Raw genomic sequence first — 21,823 nt, forward strand, 5'->3', positions numbered from 1 at the left:
AAGTCCAGAGGGAGACCAGAGTAATTTGTTTTGTTCCGTTCGACTTCGATCTGGGTTTCCTTGCACCCCAAGATTCGTGCAGTAGCAGATCAAAGCAGCCTCAACGATGCCTGCTGATTTGGCGCCACAACCTACTAACTTGAATGATTTGGCCTTCTTTTTTGCAAATCAAGCGATGAACTCGACCCCATATATGCATCCGTCGGTTGCAGACCCTTGTGTATACGCGGCCAAATATATTCTTGGTTTCTACTCCAAATTAAATCAAATTATTAAAGGGAGATTTGGATTGAAACGGAAGGCATAAATAAAAGGAAATCGCTCCTGAAAACGAGAAGGATAATCGGAGGGTCAATCTCATCGTCAGTTGCTTTCTCCTCTCATGCTGTCATGCATCTTACTTGAGGCGAGGCCATCAAACGTGGACGCCAACCAAAACCCACCATAAATACTCGGCTGCCTACCGTCATCCAAGGACGGACCTCCTTGTTTCTTTCTTCGCCACCCCGGCCGCGTCCATCCATGACCTCACCTCCCACTGCTCCTCCCGCATCTGACTAACTACTCATCGCCATCGCCTTGGCTGCCTCTGCCTGTGTGTATATATAGGCGGCCTGCCAGTGCCAGGAGCAGACCGCGCGCGCGCCCCGCCGACCGCCATGGCCGTGGATCTGCAACGCCTGCGCCACATGTTACTCACCACCGGCGGCGGCCACCACCAGCTCGCCAATCGGCCAGGCGCCTCGGCCGCCGCCATGCCTGCGAGCGAGCCTGGCTACGGCGCCGCGGCCCTCTTCACGCCGACGTCGGCCGCGGATCACTACTCGGAGCGGTTGGCTCTGGCCGCGGTTGATCCGGCCAGGAAGGGCGACGGCGCTCAGGAAATGACCGCCGGCAACAAGCGGAGGCGCGTCGACGAGCGGTCGTCCGTGCTCGGCGACGTTCTTGCGGCCCACGCGCAACAGCAGACTGTCGCCGTCGACCACATCCTGCACAGACATGTGAGTCCCGTGATTAAATTAATCGCCTCGTTTCCGGCTTTCTTTTTCTATAGCTTTTGTTTGTTATTAACGGTGGTCGATGGCGCAGGCGAGAAAGATGTGGGCTGCTCTGGCGGAGCAGAGGCGGAGCCACCTGAGGCTCATCGTGTCCACCGTGGAGGCCAGGGCGGCGAAGCGGCTCAAGGCCAAGGACGACGAGATCGAGCGGGTCAGGGGCATGAACTGGGCGCTGGAGGAGCGCCTCAGGAACCTCTACATGGAGGCTCAGATGTGGCGCGACGTCGCGCAGTCCCACGAGGCCGCGGCCAACGTGCTCCGCGCCGACCTGCAGCGGGTGCTCGACGCGCAGGCGGTCCGTGGCGGCGGCGGCGGCGATGGTCAGGACGACGCCGAGTCGTGCTGCTGGGGGGAGAACCAGGTGCCCCTCTGCGCGGAGGAGGTGGGCACGCCGGCCCCGACAGGAGTCGGAAGGTGCAAGGGGTGCGGCGACGGCGCGGCCGTGGTGCTGCTGCTGCCGTGCCGGCACCTCTGCGTGTGCGCGCCGTGCGCGGCCGCAGCGCAGGCGTGCCCGTCGTGCGGATGCGCCAAGAACGGCAGCGTCTGCGTCAACTTTTCGTGATGCAGGAGGATTAGAGCATCTCCAATAGCCGCGCTACGCGCCACGCAAAAAATACTTTGCCGCGCGCCCTTAGCCTGGTTTTGCGCGGCCGGCAGCACTGGCTCTAACATCCGCGCTAAAATGCAGCGCGCGTGCGCCGCTCTAGCAGCGCGCAAAAAATGCAGCGCGCGCGATTCGCCGGGGCATTGCATATGTTGCATTTTGGACACAAAATGGATTTGAAACCTTCAAAATGCAATGAACATGCCATATAAATTTCACACAAACAAGTTGATGAATAAAAGTTCATGCCCACAAGTTCAAAATCATGCCCACAAGTTCATCCAACCAAGTTCAAAATGCAAACCAAGTTCATGACACAAACGAAAGACACATCAAGCCTCGTCCTCGTCTTCGTCCTCATCTTCGGAAGACGATTCTTCCTCCTCCGAAGATGATTCTTCCTCCTCCTCCTCATCGCGCACCGCATCACGTGAAGCTCCGACGGTGTTGGCAAGATCTTCAACGGCATCTTCATGAGAATGTGTGTGAGGAGGCACACCGGAAGACATTCCGCCCATCGCGGCCGGAGGTGCACCCATGCCTCCCATGAGAGAACCAAAACTCATGCCTCCCGTGGCGGCCATAGCGTCGGGGGGTGCTCCAAAGCCACCCATGCCTCCCATGGTCTCCGTGGTAGCTCCAAAGCCACCCATGACACCTAAACCGCCCACGGTACCTCCGAAGCCACCCATGCCTCCCATGGCGCCAAGGCCACCGCCACCCATTGCACGAATCATGGCTCTTTTTTGGATCAAGACTTCTTCACGGGACGGCGCCGGCGCGACGCCACCCGCCGCCGTGGTCATCCGCGGCGGCATGAAGAGGCCGCGCGGGAGGCCGATGCTCGGAGGAGCTCCGGCGGTGGCAAGGCTAACGCTCCCCGCGCTAGGGTTTCCGTCGGTGGCTGCGGGGGAGGGGTCGCGGCTGTAGGATGGGGTGAGTGGGGTGCCGGCGTGTGCATCCATCGGGTCAAGTTCGCCGGCGCCAGCGCGCGCGGGGGCGATGGTGGCGGGGAAGAGAGAGTGCGGCGCGAGCGCTCGTGTGTGCCGCGCGCGGAAGCCGGCGCCCCAAATACACAGCGCGAGTTGGCGTTTCGGACCGCGCGCCCAACTATATATGCCGCGCGTGCGGTTATTGCGCGCCCGCTGGAGCTTGTCTACAGGTTGCGCGCACGCTAAAATGGCAAAATTTGCGGCACGACGCTTGTTTAGCGCGGTTGTTGGAGATACTCTTAGTTTTAGAGTAGAGTTGGCTTTTCCTAGCTTTATTTTCTTCATCTTTTTTTCTTTTGCTCCCCTTCTTTTGTTCAGTTTAGCTTTTTGCTCAAAAACTGTTGGATCAGTTGTTCAACAAGAAGAAGAAACAATCCGTGGTATTGCACATCAATGCTTGAAATTAAATACATAGATTAGAATTTGAACAAGATATATGGGCTGCGAGAAAGGGGGGTTGCGGCGACTTAGGTGAGCGGTGGGAGATGGCGAAGATGGTGTAATTGGACGCGCGGAGATATTAGAGACAAGAAGATGACATCTACGAGACTAAGACTATAGTGGAGGGACGAGAAACAAGGGCAAAAAGTAAAGAGGGCGAGCGCCGCTTGGCGGCGCGTTTGAGAAATGGGTGGATGGCTACGCCCGACTGAGCGTCTGAGAAATGGGCGGATTGGCTAGTGTTAGGGTTTAGAGATCTAGACAACTGGGAAGCCGGGGGAAGATAGAGCCCCATTCAGATCGAATGGTCCAAAGGTTGATTTGAATTTATAGAAAATTTGCTCGGCTGGCAAAAGGTTTGTTGCCTAAATTCACACAAGCGACTATACGAAAGGCCATTGAATTGCATTCATGAGGGGAGAAAGAAGGTGTTTGTTTCCTAGCGGCGCGTGTGGCGATAGGCTGGCTAGGTTTAAGGTTTAGAGGTCTAGCAAAAGGGAGATATGAACCAGATTCAGGTTTAAGCCAAGTTGTCTCTAGTAAATTGAATTTAACTACATAGATTAGAATCTGAATAACATATATGTGCTGCGTCCAAGGGGGTTTGCGGTGACTTAGCCGAGCGGTGGGATATGGTGGAGAACCTTAATCAGACGCTTGGAGGCATGAGAGACAAGGAAATGACATCTACAACTATGGTGGTGGGGCAAAAAATTAGGGCAAGAAGAATAGATGGCGAGTGCCACTTAGCGACGCGTTTGAGAAATAGGTAGATGGCTAGTTTAGGGTTTAGAGATCTAAAAAGGGAAGCATGGTGAAGATAGGAACATGATTTAGATCCAAATATTTGAATTTATAGAAAATTACTTGGCTGGAAAAAGTTGGTTACCTAAATTCACACACAAGACTATGGAAGGCATTTAATTGCATTCATGAGGGGGTGAAGAAGGTGACCATTTCCTAGCGACACATCTGGCAATAGACTGGCTAGGTTTAAGGTCTATAGGTCTAGTAAAACGGAGATAAGAACCGAATTCAGGCTGAAGCTATAGGCTATCGCCAGTAATTTGAAATTAACTGCATATATTAGAATTTGAATAGCATATATGGGTTGTGTCCAAGGGGTTTGCGGCGACTTAGGTGAGCGGTGGGAGATGGTGGAGATAGCATAATTAGACGCATGGAGACAAGGAAATGACATCTACGACTATGGTGGAGGGTCGAGAAATGTGGGCAATAAGGATAGAGGGCTAGCACCGCTTGGCTGTGCGTTTGAGAAATAGGTGGATGGCTAGTGTTAGGGTTTAGATATCTAACAAGGGAAGCGGGATGAAGATAGGAACCCAATTCAGAACCAACAGTCTAAAGATTGATTTGAATTTATACAAAATTTGCTCAACTGTCAAAAAGTTTAACATGATTTTGGAAAGTCCAGATTTGTATATGAAAAGTTGGGGGTGGGGTCTCAAAATGGGTTCCGAAGACATCCGAAAAATCTGATATTTTATTTGTGTAAGAAAGTTGTGAAGAACCGTCATGAGATGACCACCCGTAGTTGGCTCAGTGGGGCCCACATGGGGTGCCAACTCCCTAAGGAAGGCCTAGGCCAAATCCCATAAGGGAGGGAGTCCTTCCCTGCTTTCACGAAGTGAAAAATGAGAAGGACTCCTCCTGTTGGGCCCCCTTCCCTCTCCACATTTATATATGTGTGGAGGGCTCCCTATTGCAACACATCAATTCAAAGGGGATCTCTCCCGCATAGCTCCACGCTCTCTCAGATTGATTGGCCTAGGTGTTTAGGCTTCTAATTAGATGTGCTCTAATCTCGGTCTAATTGGTCTAATAGAATTAGACTCTTAATTAGATGAGAAGTGTGGCTAGGCTTTCTATGTCTAGTTTGCTCAGAGTAATTCTTCCTAGATGTCGAAATTTTGTTGGACTACTACTTCGAAACGCGTGGATACCTTAGAGGGGTCGTCTATTTCGACTCTTGTCTTGGAGAACAATCTTGCGGCTAGGAGGTAAAACCTAGCTACGAGAATCGGTGGCAATCGTCGCGCTGCGCGACTCGTCACTGCTTTCGCTACTCTGCTCGTCGGCGAGTTTGATTGTTACCGCCATCTTCATAGTGTTCTTGGTTTTCTTAGCATTCAAGACAGTAGGAAAGATTCCTACTGGCATATATCTGTACTCCTAAAGGGGGACTTGGTAGTCTTCGTTCCATGGTTTTTTTCGTCTCTCCTCTCATCTTCGTTTGATTTTTATTCGTTTCTCCTCCCACCTTTGTCTGGGTTTTTTGTCTCTCCTCCCACCAAATGCTCCCCTCCCACTAGAGTAAACCAGGGAACGAGGCCCCCTCGCACGTAATGGAGAAAAATCGGCCGAACGAGGTCCCCTCGAACACCGAGGGGAAAAGTGAAGGAAATATGCCCTAGAGGCAATAATAAAGTTGTTATTTATATTTCCTTACATCATGATAAATGTTTATTATTCGTGCTAGAATTGTATTAGCCGGAAACTTAGTACATGAGTGAATACATAGACAAACAGAGTGTCCCTAGTATGCCTCTACTTGACTAGCTCGTTAATCAAAGATGGTTAAGTTTCCTAGCCATAGACATGTGTTATCATTTGATGAACGGGATCACATCATTAGAGAATGATGTGATGGACAAGACCCATCCGTTAGCTTAGCACTATGATCGTTTAGTTTGTTGCTATTGCTTTCTTCATGACTTATACATGTTCCTATGACTATGAGATTATGCAACTCCCAAATACCGGAGGAACAGTTAGTGTGCTACCAAACGTCACAACGTAACTGGGTGATTATAAAGATGCTCTACAGGTGTCTCCGATGGTGTTTGTTGAGTTGGCATAGATCGAGATTAGGATTTGTCACTCCGATTGTCGGAGAGGTATCTCTGGGCCCTCTCGGTAATGCACATCACTATAATCCTTGCAAGCAATGTAACTAATGAGTTAGTTGCGGGATGATGCATTACAGAACGAGTAAAGAGACTTGCCGGTAACGAGATTGAACTAGGTATGGTGATACCGACGATCGAATCTCGGGCAAGTAACATACCGATGACAAAGGGAACAACGTATGTTGTTATGCGGTTTGACCGATAAAACATCTTCGTAGAATATGTAGGAGCCAATATAAGCATCCAGGTTCCGCTATTGGTTATTGACCGGAGATGTGTCTCGGTCATGTCTACATAGTTCTCGAACCCGTAGGGTCCGCACGCTTAACGTTCGATGACGATTCGTATTATGAGTTTATGTGTTTTGATGAACCGAAGGTTGTTCGGAGTCCCGGATGAGATCACGGACATGACGAGGAGTCTCGAAGTGGTCGAGACATAAAGATTGACATATTGGAAGGGTATATTCAGACACCGGAGTGGTTCCGAAGTGTATCGGGTATTTTTCGGACTACCGGGAGGTTACCGGAACCCCCCGGGGGATTAGTGGGCCAGATTGGGCCTTAGTGTTGAAGAGAGAGGGCCGGCCAGAGGTGGCGCCCCTCCCCCCTTGCCTAGTCTGAATTGGACAAGGGGAATGGGGGCGCCCCCCTCCTTCCTTCTCTTCTCTCCTCTTTCCCTTCTTCTCCTTCTTGGACTAGGAAAGGGAGAAACCTACTCCTACTAGGAGTAGGAATCCCCCCTTGGGTGCGCCTCTTGTGGCCGACCCTCCTCGTCCTCCCCTCCTTTATATACGGGGGAGGGGGCACCCCATAGACACACAAGTTGATCTTTAGCCGTGTGCGGTGCCCCCCTCCACAGTTTTCCACCTCGGTCATATTGTCGTAGTGCTTAGGCGAAGCCCTGCATCGGTAACTTCATCATCTCCGTCACCACGCCATCGTGCTGACGAAACTCTCACTTGGCCTCAGCTAGATCTAGAGTTCGAGGGACGTCACCGAGCTAAACCTGTGCAGATCGCGGAGGTGCCGTGCGTTCGGTACTTGATCGGTTGGATCGCGAAGACGTTCGACTACATCAACTGTGTTACTAAGCGCTTACGCTTTCGGTCTACTAGGGTACATGGACACACTCTCCCCACTCGTTGCTATGCTTCTCCTAGATAGATCTTGCGTGATCTGATACGTCTCCATCGTATCTATAATTTTTGATTGTTTCATGCCAATATTATACCACTTTCACATACTTTTGGCAGGTTTTATATGATTTATTGGACTAACCTATTGATCCAGTGCCAAGGGTCACTTCCTGTTTTCTGCATGTTTTTTGTATCGCAGAGTATCCATATCAACCAAAGTCCAAATGTAATAAAATTTCACGGATAATTATTTTCAAATATATGTGATTTTTGGTAGTTGGAATCACCGCAAACGGCGGCCCGTGGTGGGCACAACCCACCAAGGCGCGCCAGAGGAGCCAGGCGTGCCGTGGTGGGTTGTGCCCACGTCGTACGTCAGTTGGGGCTCTATCGGGCGCAAGGAAGCTTCTATCCGGAAAAAAATCGTGTTCAAATCTAGCGCAATTGGAGTTACGGATCTCCGGGAATATAAGAAACAGTTTTCAGCCAGATCTGAGGAACACGAAACAGAAGAGAACAGAGAGGGAGATCCAATCTCGGAGGGGCTGCCGCCATGGAGACCAAGGAACAGAGAGGGAACTCTCCTCCCCATCTAGGGGGGAGGCCAAGGATGACGAAGAAGTAGGGGGGCTCTCTCCCCCTCGCTTCCGGTGGCGCCGGAGTGCCACTGGGGCAACGATCGGGACGGCGATCTACATCAACAATCTTGCTACCGTCAACACCAACTTTCTCCCCCTCTATGCAGCGGTGTAACACCTCTTCCCCCCACTGTAATCTCTACTTAAGCATGGTGCTCAACTCCATATATTATTTCCCAATCGTGTGATCATGTGCAGGCCAGCCACCCACCTTTGATGATTCAGTGCAGGGGCAGACGGAGGTACTTGCAAGGGAAGGCACCAATTGGGACAGGGAAATTCTGTAATAGGGTGGGGAGGTCGACCTCATCACAAGCAATTGGCATGAACACACTTCTGTCCACATCGGCGATGCATCAATCCTGAAGCTGCACCGAAAGTGAGCAGAATCTGCTTGGACACCTCAATCTCGGCAGCTGTTGGGGAGATGAAAGTGTCGTCTGCATACGGACAGACCCTGAGCTGGGAGGGTGGCAGACGTGGAGAGGATAGAGCGCCAACCGAGCATGCCTTGGCAAATAACCATTGTAATGGTGAAGAGCAGGTCTCCCTCACGAAGCCCCCGCTTAGAGAAACTTCGGCCGAGCTCCCCATTGGCCATGGCGCGAGAAGAAGCAGATCCCCAGAGCAGAGCAACCATCTATGACCAAAACTAGGCCTAGACATGAGGCCCAGCATGTAAGCCCAATGAGACTGAATCAAACGCACCATCAGTGTCCAACTGGAGCAATGGTGCAGGATCCTTGTTCTTGTGTCGCAATTTGATAGCATTCTATGCACTACAAAAAATACACTTCCGTGATGATACGTGTTTGTCACAGGAGGTCGCGTTTTTTGTCATGCATGTACATCCATGAAAAATTTATGACAGAATCAAGATAGTCATACCTGTGCTGTCGTAGAAGTGTTCCATGACATTACCAAAATTATCATCACGGAAGTGTCCACTTCCATGACGATAAATCGCGCGTCACAGAAGTGCTTTCGTCAAGGGTGACCAACACGTGGTATCCACCGTAAAGGAACGCCGTTAAGCTATCGGGTCGGGTTTTGGATCCGATAACCCGTTAACAGCCCCGACCAATGGGGATTTTCCACGTGTAAAATCATCATTGGCTGGAGGAAACACGTGTCGGCTCATCGTTGGGACAGATGTCATCCACTCATTGGACAGAAGGCGCCTATGATACGCCGACATGTGGCACGGCCCAATAGAGGCCCATTCCTATGAAAAGGCCGGCCCGTTTGACTTGGTCAAAAGGTGGCAGGCCGGCCCATGGAAAGCCCGTTAACGGCCTGTTCGCATATAGCCCATTTACAGCCCGCTAACCCAAGGCCTGTTACGCCCTATCCGAATTAGGCCTAGTAGCGTCATCTGGGCCATCCAATATGATTCCAGCCCGTTTTCACTTCTGGCCCATGTATGGCCCATGACGTCTTTCGGCCCATATGACGCCCTATGTAACTCTTGGCCTATTAACGACCCGTGGTGAAACTGGCCCGTAATGAACAGTGTATCACTTTACACCCATTAACAGCCCGCGGTGAAACTGGCCCGTAATGAACAGTGTATCACTTTATACCCATTAACGGCCCGTTATTCTGTTGGGCCGTTTCCAGCCCATGTTATCTTTCAGCCTTCTCAGAGCCCATTTATTCTTGGGCTCATTTCCAGCATTCGTTTACTTACGGCCCGTTACTGTAATTTTCTGCTTGTGGGCCAAATTCAGCCCGTGGTTACAGTTGGCCCGTTTGTGGTCCGTTAATACGTTGGGTCATTTTCATAGCGTCATCAAATACGCCCTATTAACGATGGCCCGTTATGGTCGGCCCATGAACGGACGATTCCAACTCTAGCCCGTTTACGGCCATAATGCGGTCTATTTGGCCCATGTTTGGCCAATCGATCATACGGCCCGTATAAGGCCCATTGATGATACGGCCCGCAGAAGGCCCATTGTTTCTATGGCCCATAGAAGGCCCATTGTTTCTATGGCCCGTAGAAGGCCCACTGTTTCTACGGCCAGTAGGAGGCCCGGTGTCACTACAGTAAATATTAGCCCATGGTTATTGTGGCCTAGTTTTGAAAAATAGGTTATTGCAGCCACTAGCTAACCGCGGAAATAGAACTGCAATGACTACAAGCAAACAAATAAACAAGACAACAAGGAAATAAATAAGCAAGAAACTAACGCTAGGCTATCACGGCTATTACACATATTACATCCACTGGGCATCAAAGTTCGCCACCAGTGCAAATATAGGGAACAAAGCAGCATATCATATACACTGGTTGTCAAAGTTGGCCACCAGCGCAAATAAACGCCGCAGCAAAACAAATCCAGAACTGAAAACACTTCAGAAGATCTCAAGAAACAATATCCTGGGTACCCATAATGCTGGCAAGATGCTTAGCAAGCTTATTAACTTTCTCTTGTTTGGTGCTTAAATCCTCCAGCGCTTGCGGTTGCACCAGAAAATATGCATCTGAATTCTGCAGGGACTTCCTCAGTCCTTCAGCTTCCTGTCGCAGCACATCTGATCGATGTATTTCAACTTGAAGTTGAGACTCAAGAAGACGAACTGATTCAGGCAGCGAGTTCGAAGAGCTTGTGCCAGCAGTAGTGGCCAGTAACTCGAACACTACATCAAGACAGGACTTTTGGGTTCCCTCACTGTCGTCAAGATAGTTTTTATCAGCTTTCTTGGAGACCAACAGGGATGTCTCACTATCTTGAACCTTATCTGCATTACTTCCTTTACCATTGGATAACGCGGTACTGTTCTCCAATATTTTGTCCGCATTCTAAAAGAGAAACAAGAAGACACATCACATGTTTACCATGTTGTATATGAATCTCATTTTGGTAAATGAGTTCAGTAGTAAAGTGGACAGGATAACAGCATGAAACAAACATATATCTATGTACCATGGTCACTTTATGGTCTATATCATTCTAGTTTTTGTTGCCAAATCAACATAGAGACACAGTTCAAATAATATTTGTTCAAGACAAAGCAGAATAGACAGAATATAAGTGTGGGTAACTATAGAGCAATAACAACACTTGTAATGTGCATGACATGAGAACATAACTGTTTATTCAATTGAAACTGAAATCAACATAGAGCAGGTTACAGCAGCAAACCAGTTAAAGAAACAGGTTTAAAACATACCTGTTGCGCCATTTGAGTTTCAATTCCATCCTTCAAATTTGAAAATAGTTGGTATGAGTAAATACAGTAATGCAAGAGCAAAGGAGTATGAACCATAGCTACAGAACCTGACTTGAGAACAAATCTTCTTCTCCTTTAAGCGTTGAGTTGGGATTCGGAGTGGTGGTCCTCGTGCTTTGGGCACTGCAGTTCCCTTACTAACTGCTCGTGTTTGGGTGCTCTGTGGTGGAGACGGTGCTGTGTCAACTAGAACTGGGTTACTATCTGCTGGGGTTGGGGTTAGAAGGGGTGTAGCTGGTTCTCTGTCCAACTGGGTAGGGGTACAATCTGCGAGAGTCTGGGTTATGTGTGGTGGATCTGGTCCTTGGGCAAGTACAACCGTGGTTCTATCTGCATCAACTGGTAGCACTATCTTTTCTGAAGACCGTGTTGTTACTCCCTTAGATACTGCCATCATGCTCTCCAATTCAAATGGCTTATAAACAAGAAAAGTAATTGAAAGTATAGACATTGTATGATAGACAGGTGCAATGGATAGTGGGGAATAAAAGAGGGCATGAAATAATTCATATTTATGTTGTCTAACCAAACAGGATAGCATGACACAATTGCACATATATGATGGCTAACTAAACAGGATAGCATGACACAATTTCACATTATGATGGCTAACTAAAAAAGATGGAAAGAAATAGTTCAAAATATGATACTATGTAAATAGAATGACATGACATAACTATATAATGTGTTTATTAAATAGGTTGGCATGCCATAATTCACATACATTCACGGATAGAATGCCATAATTCAAAATATGATGACTGTAAACACTAAACAGGATGAGATGATATAACTATATGATGTCTTTATTAAATGGGTTGCCATGCCATAATTCAGATAGATGATGTGTATGTACTATGTAAACATGATGGCATGATATAATTCAAATATATGATTTATATAGTAAGCAAGTAAGTAGATGGCAATCCATATATGATGTAAAAACTAAGCAATGCAAGACAACATGCATGACATGGGTAATATAACCCTGCCAAGTTTGAGCATAGACCTCAGGGGGGAAATAGGACTGGTCATCAGTCTCTGAATCCTCCTCTGAGGAGCTCTCTGTAACCAGCAAGATGTCTGCTTCAGCAGGTAGCATTGTCTGCTCTGAATACCTTGTTTTCACTCCAGATACTTCCATCACCGCTTCAAATGGCTGATGCACAGGAAGAGTAGTTGAATATACAAACGTTGTCGACAAATGGAACACGTAATACAAAAAAATGATAGCATGATATAATTCACATACATGATGATTGGCTAAACAGCATGGCATTGCATAATTCACATCTATAATGCCTTTGCAACAAGATAGCACTGTATAATTCACATATATAATGTCTTGCAACAAGATGGCAATGCATAATTCACATATATGGTAATTAGACACTGAACAGGTGGCATTCACACAAAGCATGTCTAAACTAATCAAATGACATAGCAGTGCGAGACACCATACGCATGATATGAGCAACAAAACCCTGCCAAGTTAGAGCATACACCTCGGGGGGGGGGGAATAGGACTGGTCATCTGTCTCTGAATCCTCCTCTGAGGAGCTATCCGTAACCAGCGAGATATGCGCTTCGTCAGATAGCATAGTGCAGAACCGGGCTTTAGCGCCGGTTCGTAAGGGCCTTTAGTGCCGGTTCTGCAACCGACACTAAAGAGTGGAGACTAAAGCCCCCCCCTTTACTACCGGTTCGGCACGAACCGGCGCTAAAGTGCCACCACGTGGCACGAGCCAGGCCCGGGTGCTGGCAGACCATTAGTACCGGTTGGTAGCACCAACCGGTACTAAATGTTTGGGGGGTTTTGGTTTTAATTTTTATTTTTCCATTAATTTTGTGTTTTCCATTTAATTCTTTTTTGTTTGCTGGTATTTTACGATACTACATATTGTACACGTTATGCATATATATAAATAGATTTTCTCGTAGAACCGATCATATATATATATATATAATCGAATGTCTCACAACCATCATTAATTATTCACACATACACATGTATATATATACAATTTCTCCTACATGTTGCCTTGGTGCCTTCGGAGCACGATGACAAGTGGTTCATGGGGGCGGTAGCGGGTAATAGTATTCTCCTTTGGGATCTATGACCTGGTTGAGCAAAAATCCCGCTATTTCCTCTTGAAGTGCTCGTATGCGCTCTGTTGGTAGGAGCTGGTCCCGCACCTCTTTGAACTGTTAAGAAGGAGATCAATATGCATGTGTATTAGTTGTGTGACTAGATATCGACAATCATGTAAGATTTGTGAATAGCGTTCTGGCAAACGTACCCAGTCCTGTGTATCAGATCTGCTCCTTTCGGACGCCATCATGCGAATGTTCTCGCAAACGTAGTATGCACACACTTCAGTCCCCGGCGCCTGCTTCAGGGCCTTTACGAGAATAGAATTTAATCAGATAATTATTAATCAAGCATGTTAATTAATTAATGGTATTGAAACAAGAATTAAAGAGATGGTAGCTAGCTAGCTAGTACTACTTAATTACTTACCTTGGGTCGATACCAACATCGCTTTTGTCGCCATTTTCCTGGAGTCACCTTGATGTACTTTGCCCAAGCCCTGCCCGCCGGCAAAGAAAATTAATAAAGGGGTTATTAAAAATAGTTCATATCAGGAAATGAAGAACTAAATAGGCCGAGATATAGTTAATAATGATTGAAATAACCTGTCGACTATCCCCTTCACGATGCTGTAGTCACTATCTTTTTTAAGTAGTGAGTCCAGTACTTCAACTTTTACTTCATCAACTTTAATGTCTAACAAGATCCAGTGGAAGCTGCATGCGCATACGTTTGCATGTATAAATTAAACGGGCATGTGGATAACACTAATCAACTATAACCCTAAACCCTATACACTTATTAACATCTAGCTAGTAAGCAAAAACAGAATTCGTAGTACAAGACAGTGTGACTCACTCGAAGTTGTAAGGAAGTAGTATATCTTCATTGCTATCGAGGCGCTTCAAGAACTCTACCATGTTTTTCTCTACATCTTGTCTACACCATTCCAATTTCCATGTGTATTCATTAACGGTATTTGGGTCAATGAACCCAATGCCATAGCGTCCAGCTTTTTTCATTTCATACATCTTCATCCTGCATAATACCACAGAAAAGAATATATAGTGAGGATATATAATTATAGGTAATTAATGATCAATCAATGAGCACTAGAGCTAGCTTAAGACTTAAATTACAGAAAGAAATCACTTACAGACAATAGCAACTGACGATAGATTTGTCGAGTGCATCTTGATTGAATAACTGAAATAGTTCTGAATACTCAACGGACAAAGCTTTCTTATTGAAGTAATGATCTTCCTCGACTTGCACCATGAGGGACTCTCGATTGGAAATCTTGGTAATTTTCATGTACCAATCATGCAATTCATACGTTCTCGTTGGGAGGTTCTTGACCTCCTCGGGCTCGACCAAAGGTTGGCCCCGGACATATTTCCGTTTTATTTCCTCCTCTCTAAGCGGAGACATGGGCTCGATATCGAGGAGTTGTCCAACAGTGATGTTGAGCATTTCAGCCTGCATTATATGCTCCTCGGTTATTACCACATCGCCCAGCTCGGGAACGTAAACGGTTTGCCCACAATAATATTGGGCGCGCGTACTCTCATGTGTTGTTGGCACAACAAGCGGGGGGGTCGATTGCGCCGCCTGTTCTCCCAGCTGGGGAACGGTTTTCCCGCATTTTTTGACAGCTGCTTGTTGGCTCGAGCTCGATCTCGCTTCTTTCTGTAGTCGTGCTCGATGTGCCTTCCTGATTTGGCGCTCATAGTCTGAGTCAACAGGCTTGGGAGCTGGTGGTCTAGCCATACGAATGAAGTGGTCAATCTTTTCCTCAGGCACTTTCTCCCTCGGCGGCGTTGCCGGTTTCGGTCAAAAATGAGCGTCCACTTCGGCCCACACTATTGCATCGTTTTGCTCCTCGGTCATGTCGTAAGGCCTCTGAGGAAGAGGAGCGAGGCTGCTTGGACCATATTTATATTGCTTGTCTCCGCCTGTACTTTCTGTACTACCTCGACTGGTACCGCTACGCACCATAGCTGCGGCGTGTCTCTTCTGCGATTGCTTAGGTGGCGAAGACGGCTGACGTGGCTTAGTTGGAGCAGGAGGAGTGGCCTGACGCTGTGCCGGACTTGAAGTAGGAGGTGTGGCCTGACACGGTGTCGGACTTGAAGCAGGAGGTCTGGCCTGACGCTGCACCAGACTTGAAGCAGGAGGTGTGGCCTGACACGGTGTCAGACTTGAAACAGGAGGAGTGGCCTGACGCTATGCCGGAGTTGAAGCAGGAGTCTGCTCACGCGTTCGTGGACTTGGAGGAGCGGTAGTCTGCTGACACGGTGGCGGACTTCGAGGAGGAGTCGGCAGACGCGGTGTCGGTGGACTTCGAAAGATGATGCAATCCTTTCTCCATAGGATGATACGATGTATGGCCTCTCCCAGTGTGTGCTCGTCGTCACCTCCAGGAATGTCAAGATCTAGCCTCGAATATGGGTCCACCACCTCATCAACCAAGACACGAGCATAGCCCTCTGGAATCGGGGCGCAATGGAAGGTTGCTTCGGGGGTAATTGTAAAAGCAACGACGTCCGCCACCTTCATGGATATGTTCTTCATTTTGAAGTGTAGCTCACAGTTAGTGTTCTCTATGATGTCATCCACAGGGTATGTATCCAGCAGTGCGTCGCCCGGGGCGGAACCAACACTGCTTCTCGGCATGGATGGGACGGTGCTATCCAATGCTGGATGATCATCCGCTTGCTGCTGCCGCTGCTGAGACCCCCTTTCCTGGCTAAGTGAGTCGATCTGCTGCTGATGCTGCTGGAATTTGAGTGCCAAGTCCGCGTGCCTTGCTTCTAGGCCTTGAAGGCGTTCCGCGTCCTGCTTCCTCTGCTCCTCCTCCAGCTTCCTCTTCTTCTCCTCCTCCATCTTCTTTCTTGCACGGGTCCTGTAGTCATCGTTCCATTCCGAAAAGCCCTCATACCAGGGAATAACGCCTTTGCCTCATGTTCTTCCCGGGTGTTCAGGATTTCCCAGGGCGCGCGTATGCTCGTCGTTCTCTCTGTTGGGCGTGAACACCCCCTTTCGAGCATCTTCTATTGCGTCAAGTAACTTTTGTTCTGCTCATTTTAGGCTTGCCTTCTTCGAAACCAGGCCTGTCTTCGGGTCCAACGCCCCCCCATGCGCATAGAACCAAGTTCTGCACCTGGCGGGCCAGCTCCTAGTAACCGGAGTGTCGGAGTAAATGGCCACGGGAAGCCCAACCGACTACCCCTGGTTCTTCAGAAAAATTATCAGGCCTTTGGGCCTTCAAGCACTCCAAGCATTTGGGCCGCCTTCCCTGGCCGGCTATCTCTGAAGCCGACTCCCGGAAGGCGACCCAGCCTCGAGCAACCTCTCCCCAGGACGACTACGGGGTGGCCGACTCCAAGAAGCCGGCCAAGATGGACGCCGGCTCCTAGCAGCCGGCCGAGACCACAACCACCAAAGCTGTTCCCACATAACGGCGACACGACGGGGTGTGGCCACAGTGCGGCCCACTACCCCCGAAGCCCGAGGCGGGCATGGCTACAGGGGGCCGTACGGGACGGCCGTCTCCCGTGCGGCTCGGCACTGTAGCGACGCTAGCCTCGACGTCATCCACGACCAACTCCTGTACGGCCCAAGGACTGCGGGCCCCTTCAGCCAGAGAGAGGCGTGAAGGCGGCCCGACCTTTCCCAGTCGGCCAAGAGCATAGCCGGCCTCCAGAAGCCGGCTACTCCCTTCCTCGAAGCAGGAGCCCCATTAAGGAGACAAGACGAGGTAAGGCTACAGTGATAGCCCCCGAGGCGGCCCACTGTAGCCACGCTTACCTCGACAAAGCCCTCGTCATCACAGGCGAGGCTACAGTAAGCAGCCGCCGACAAGACCCTAGGCGGTGGGGCCGGCCTGTCGACCAAGTAGCCGGCAGCCGGCGGGACACAGCAGCCGGCGGGACCCAGCAGCCGGCGGAGAAGCCGGCGAGCGTAGACACTGACGGCTGGGACCAGCGCCCAGTCGGATTACCATTGTACCCCTGGGGGGTAGGCCTATATAAAACCCCCGGAGCACCCATGCAAAGGGTTCGCACCTAAGCATAGTTGGCCTCTGAGCATAGAGTTGCCTTCTTAGCATAGCACACACACCATAGATAGAGAGAAGCAAGAGCTAGCCTTGTTCTTCTTCGCCCTTGATCTCAACAGCTCTAGGAGCGATTGTATCTACCTTTCATCGATCTAGTGATCATGCGGAGACCCCGCAGAGCAGGACTAGGGGTGTTATCTCCTCGGAGAGCCCCGAACCTGGGTAAGATCCGCCGGCGTGCATGTCTTCACCTCATCCCGTTTCCAGGCACCGGCGACGTTTTATTGGCTCCCACAATGATAAGCCATCCCTTGGCATATGTCGCGCCAACCACCCGACATTTGGCGCCCACCGTGGGGCCAGGTGCACCGTCGTCCGGAGACCTGTTCTGGATGGGAACCCTCTTCCTCCCCCGCGAGCGCAGCCAGCCTGCTGCGCCCGATGGCGTTTGCCTTGACGCGCTGCAAGGCGTCGACGACGCCTGCGCGGCGAGCTGCCTCGCCGATCTGCTCGGCGAGACTCGCATCTCCGACGAGCCTGCGTCCGACGCAGGCACCGACTACCCCGAGAGCCGCCTCGTCAGCCTCCTCGACCAGCTTCACGTCTCCAGTGAGCCTGCTGCAGATGTGGAGTCGGTCAGCTCCACCGACCCGATGCTCGTCGACTCCGACACCGCATCGCTTGACGCCTACCCCTCCGACGTGGTGGTCTTCGACGACCCCCTCCCTCGAGCTGACAGCGGCAGCAGCGCTGTCACCGAAGTGCTGGTCATCAGTCACGTCTCCAACTCGGGCGAGAATGCCCGCGACGCTCAGCAAGCGGCGATGCATGACCTCTCCGTCCCCATCCCGGCCGACGCCGACGCCGAGACCTTGGAGGCACGCCGCCTTGCCCTCATTGCGGAGGGCCAGAAGATAGCCTCGATGAGACGCCTCACCGAGGCCCACCAGCGCGAAGTCGACCGCGCCGCCTTCGGCACGCCGCCGCCTAGCGGCTCGAGCCGAGCCGGCTTCGTCCAGAAGCGCGGCGCGGCCGTTGCCAGCATGCTGGGCGCAGATCGCCCCGTCTACGCCACCCCGCTCGAGAATCTACGAGCCGCTCAGGCGGCTGCAGAGGAGCTCAATGGGCTGGGAGCCGACGAGCTCCCCTACATGACAAGACGGATCCAGCATCTGATCGACGCGGCTGCAGAACGGCACGAAGCCGGCGCCCGTGCTGATAGTCATCCCCCGCGCCAGGAGCACGCCGCGACGTCCCGCTCGCCGACTGCGAGCGGCGCGAGCCAGAAGAAAGACAAGGAGCCGGCTGCCAGCCGCAGCCGGACTCGCATCACCATCGAGCGCGACGCGGAGGGCCGCCCTCGAGCAGTAGAGCACCAAGGAAACTTGCCTCCTCCCCCGCCTCGAAGAGAAAGACGCCTCACTCCGCCGCCCATCACACATCCGACTCTTGGCGACCGACTCGGCTGCCGAGAAGGAGTCGGCGAGAACGACGCCCGCCACAGGATCGACCGCCTTGCTCGATCCTTGGCGTTAGAAGAAGAAGACGATGTCGGCCCGCCATGCTTTGGCCCCCGCATCCGCGACGAGCCCTTCCCCAAAGGGTTCTCGCTCCCTAGAGACACGCCCAAGTACAACGGCTCGGTGAAGCCGGAAGATTGGCTCATCGACTACTCCACGGCCGTCAGCATAGCCAACGGCAATCGGCGCGTCGCCGTGAAGTACGTCCCCCTCATGCTGCAAGGCACGACGCGCACATGGCTCAACAGCCTCAAGCCCTACAACATCAACAGTTGGCTGGACTTCACCAAAGTCTTTGTCCGCAACTTCACCAGCACCTACAAGCGGCCTCCCAAGGCTCGCCAGCTCTCCCTCTGCGTCCAGGGGCCCAACGAGTCGACCCGCGACTACCTCACGCGATGGGCCGAGCTCCGCAACTCCTGCGAGGGAGTGCACGAGGTCCAGACCATCGAGTACTTCACCGCCGGGTGCCGAGAGGGCACCCTCCTCAAGCACCGACTCCTCTACGACGAGCCGGCTACCCTCGATGAGTTGCTGGTCACCGCCGACAAGTACGCCACTGCCGACTCCTCCATGAAGACCGAGCTGCGAGTCGACGCCTCGGGGAAAGTAATTGCCCCGGCTCCCAAGACGCCGGCTGGCGACCCTAATCGGCGCCCCTACCAGAACGACCACAAGCGCAAGGGCCCCATGCCGACTTCCTCCAGTCGGCAGGTGGCCACAGTTGAAGACGAGCAGCCCGAAGAGCGGCCCGCTCCCAAGAAGAAGGGTGGCCGGCCGCCTTGGCAGCCGTCTTTCTCCTACGAGCAAGCACTCGACGCCCCTTGCAAGTTCCACAGCGGCGCGAAGCCGTCCAACCACATAACCCGGAAATGCCACTGGCTCACCCGCATCACCAAGGGTGAGGGAATGTTGCCGCCTCCGCCTCCTGGCCCGCCGCCTCCAGCCCCCAGCAGCCGGCGGCTCGGCCGGCAGTCGGCGCCATCCAAGACGAATTCCCCGAAGAGCACGCCGCCTACGTCGTCTCCCGTGCGGCTCGGCACTGTAGCCACGCTAGCCTCGACGTCATCCACGACCAACTCCTGTACGGCCCAAGGACTGCGGGCCCCTTCAGCCAGAGAGAGGCGTGAAGGCGGCCCGGCCTTTCCCAGTCGGCCAAGAGCATAGCCGGCCTCCAGAAGCCGGCTACTCCCTTCCTCGAAGAAGGAGCCCCATTAAGGAGACAAGACGAGGTAAGGCTACAGTGATAGCCCCCGAGGCGGCCCACTGTAGCCACGCTTACCTCGACAAAGCCCTCGTCATCACAGGCGAGGCTACAGTAAGCAGCCGCCGACAAGACCCTAGGCGGTGGGGCCGGCCTGTCGACCAAGTAGCCGGCAGCCGGCGGGACCCAGCAGCCGGCGGAGAAGCCGGCGAGCGTAGACACTGACGGCTGGGACCAGCGCCCAGTCGGATTACCATTGTACCCCCGGGGGTAGGCCTATATAAACCCCCCGAAGCACCCATTCAAAGGGTTCGCACCTAAGCATAGTTGGCCTCTGAGCATAGAGTTGCCTTCTTAGCATAGCACACACACCATAGATAGAGAGAAGCAAGAGCTAGCCTTGTTCTTCTTCTCCCTTGATCTCAACAGCTCTAGGAGCGATTGTAGCTACCTCTCATCGATCTAGTGATCATGCGGAGACCCCGCAGAGCAGGACTAGGGGTGTTATCTCCTCGGAGAGCCCCGAACCTGGATAAGATCCGCCGGCGTGCATGTCTTCGCCTCATCCCGTTTCCAGGCACCGGCGACGTTTTATTGGCTCCCACAATGATAAACCATCCCTTGGCATATGTCGCACCAACCACCCGACACGGAGTGACCCCTGCATCCTCCATCTCTTGCTCAGAGTTATCCCACTTAGGCATTGCCACCGCGTAGCCACCTGGACCCAGCCTATGGAACTGCGTCTTTTTTGTGGCATTGGCCTTGTTTTTTCTCAACCGTTCCTTAGATAATTCTGATTCCTTGAATTTCACGAAAGCGGGCCAGTGTTCTCTTTGCTTCTCCAGCGTTCCCTTGAATTCTGGAGTCTTCCTTTCTGCAGCGAGGTAGTTGGCCCATACAGTTTTCTTGTGGGTGTTGAATGCAATTGCCATCTTCTTAAGAGCAGCGTCCTTGACTTTCTGCACATCTGCATCAGTGAAATAATCTGGTAGGGTGAAATGTTCCATCAGAGATTCCCAAAGCTTTTGTTTTGCTCTGTCGTCGACCCAAGTAACATCTGGGTGTTTAGTTTTTGGCTCTTTCCATTCTTGAATGGAGATCAGGAGTTGGTCCTTCACAAGAACTCCGCACTGACGAACGAACTTGTTCGCAATGTTCTTAGGCGTGAGGGGTTCGCCACTAGCTTTGATGGAATCGATGTTGTACTTTACACCCTCCTTCAACTTTTTGCCCGGGCCGCACTTTGTCCTGCTGTCTGTAGAAGCAGATTTGCTCGATCCGGAGGGCTGAAAGAAGAAAGATCGATTCGTTAATATATCTTCAAATAAAAAAACATGTGATGATCACTAGATGCCTGCTTATATAAATATACCTCGCCGGTAGTCTTTGTTATTTCAAGATCAACATTGTATTCGTCATCATAATCATTGTCTGCGTCATCATAATCATAATCATAGTTCATGACTTCATCAACTCGGTCGTCGAGATCGAATATCTTATCATCACCCTCCCCGGTATTGTTTAGATATTGGGAGCCGTCATTTGCTTCATTCAGATCATCTGGCCTGCTAGGGCTGCGTATGATCTCGAACAGGGCCTCTTCTCCCTCTCTGCCAGTATTGTCCGCCATAGCTTTTATTTAACTAATACAGAAGAAATATAAAACAATTTAGTATTCAAATTACAATGCATAGATGCAATCAATGAGGAAAAACTAAATCATATAGTACATAATATGCATCGTCTCGAATAATATATAATCTCGAATACATCGTCTCGAATAATATATAATCTCTAATACATCACTGGCTAGGTAGCTAATAAAGATCGAATACTATAGAAGAATCTAGGCCACTCGCGGTTCCTGGGGCGCGGGCGGTGGACACCCAAAGACAAGGAACCATCA

General features: G+C 51.0%; 1 protein-coding gene across 1 annotated transcript; it reads left to right on the forward strand.

Annotated features, from left to right (window-relative positions):
- The first annotated feature begins 450 nt into the window (after nt 1-450).
- LOC123075352 (E3 ubiquitin-protein ligase BOI-like) lies at nt 451-1,890 on the forward strand. Its single transcript, XM_044497981.1, has 2 exons — nt 451-1,001; nt 1,090-1,890. The coding sequence occupies exons 1-2, from the start codon at nt 660-662 to the stop codon at nt 1,618-1,620; spliced, it is 873 nt and encodes a 290-aa protein (XP_044353916.1). The 5' UTR covers nt 451-659; the 3' UTR covers nt 1,621-1,890.
- The last annotated feature ends 19,933 nt before the right edge of the window (nt 1,891-21,823 follow it).

The sequence above is a fragment of the Triticum aestivum genome, chromosome 3D (assembly GCF_018294505.1).
Source record: "Triticum aestivum cultivar Chinese Spring chromosome 3D, IWGSC CS RefSeq v2.1, whole genome shotgun sequence".
In the NCBI taxonomy this organism is placed as follows: domain Eukaryota; kingdom Viridiplantae; phylum Streptophyta; class Magnoliopsida; order Poales; family Poaceae; genus Triticum; species Triticum aestivum.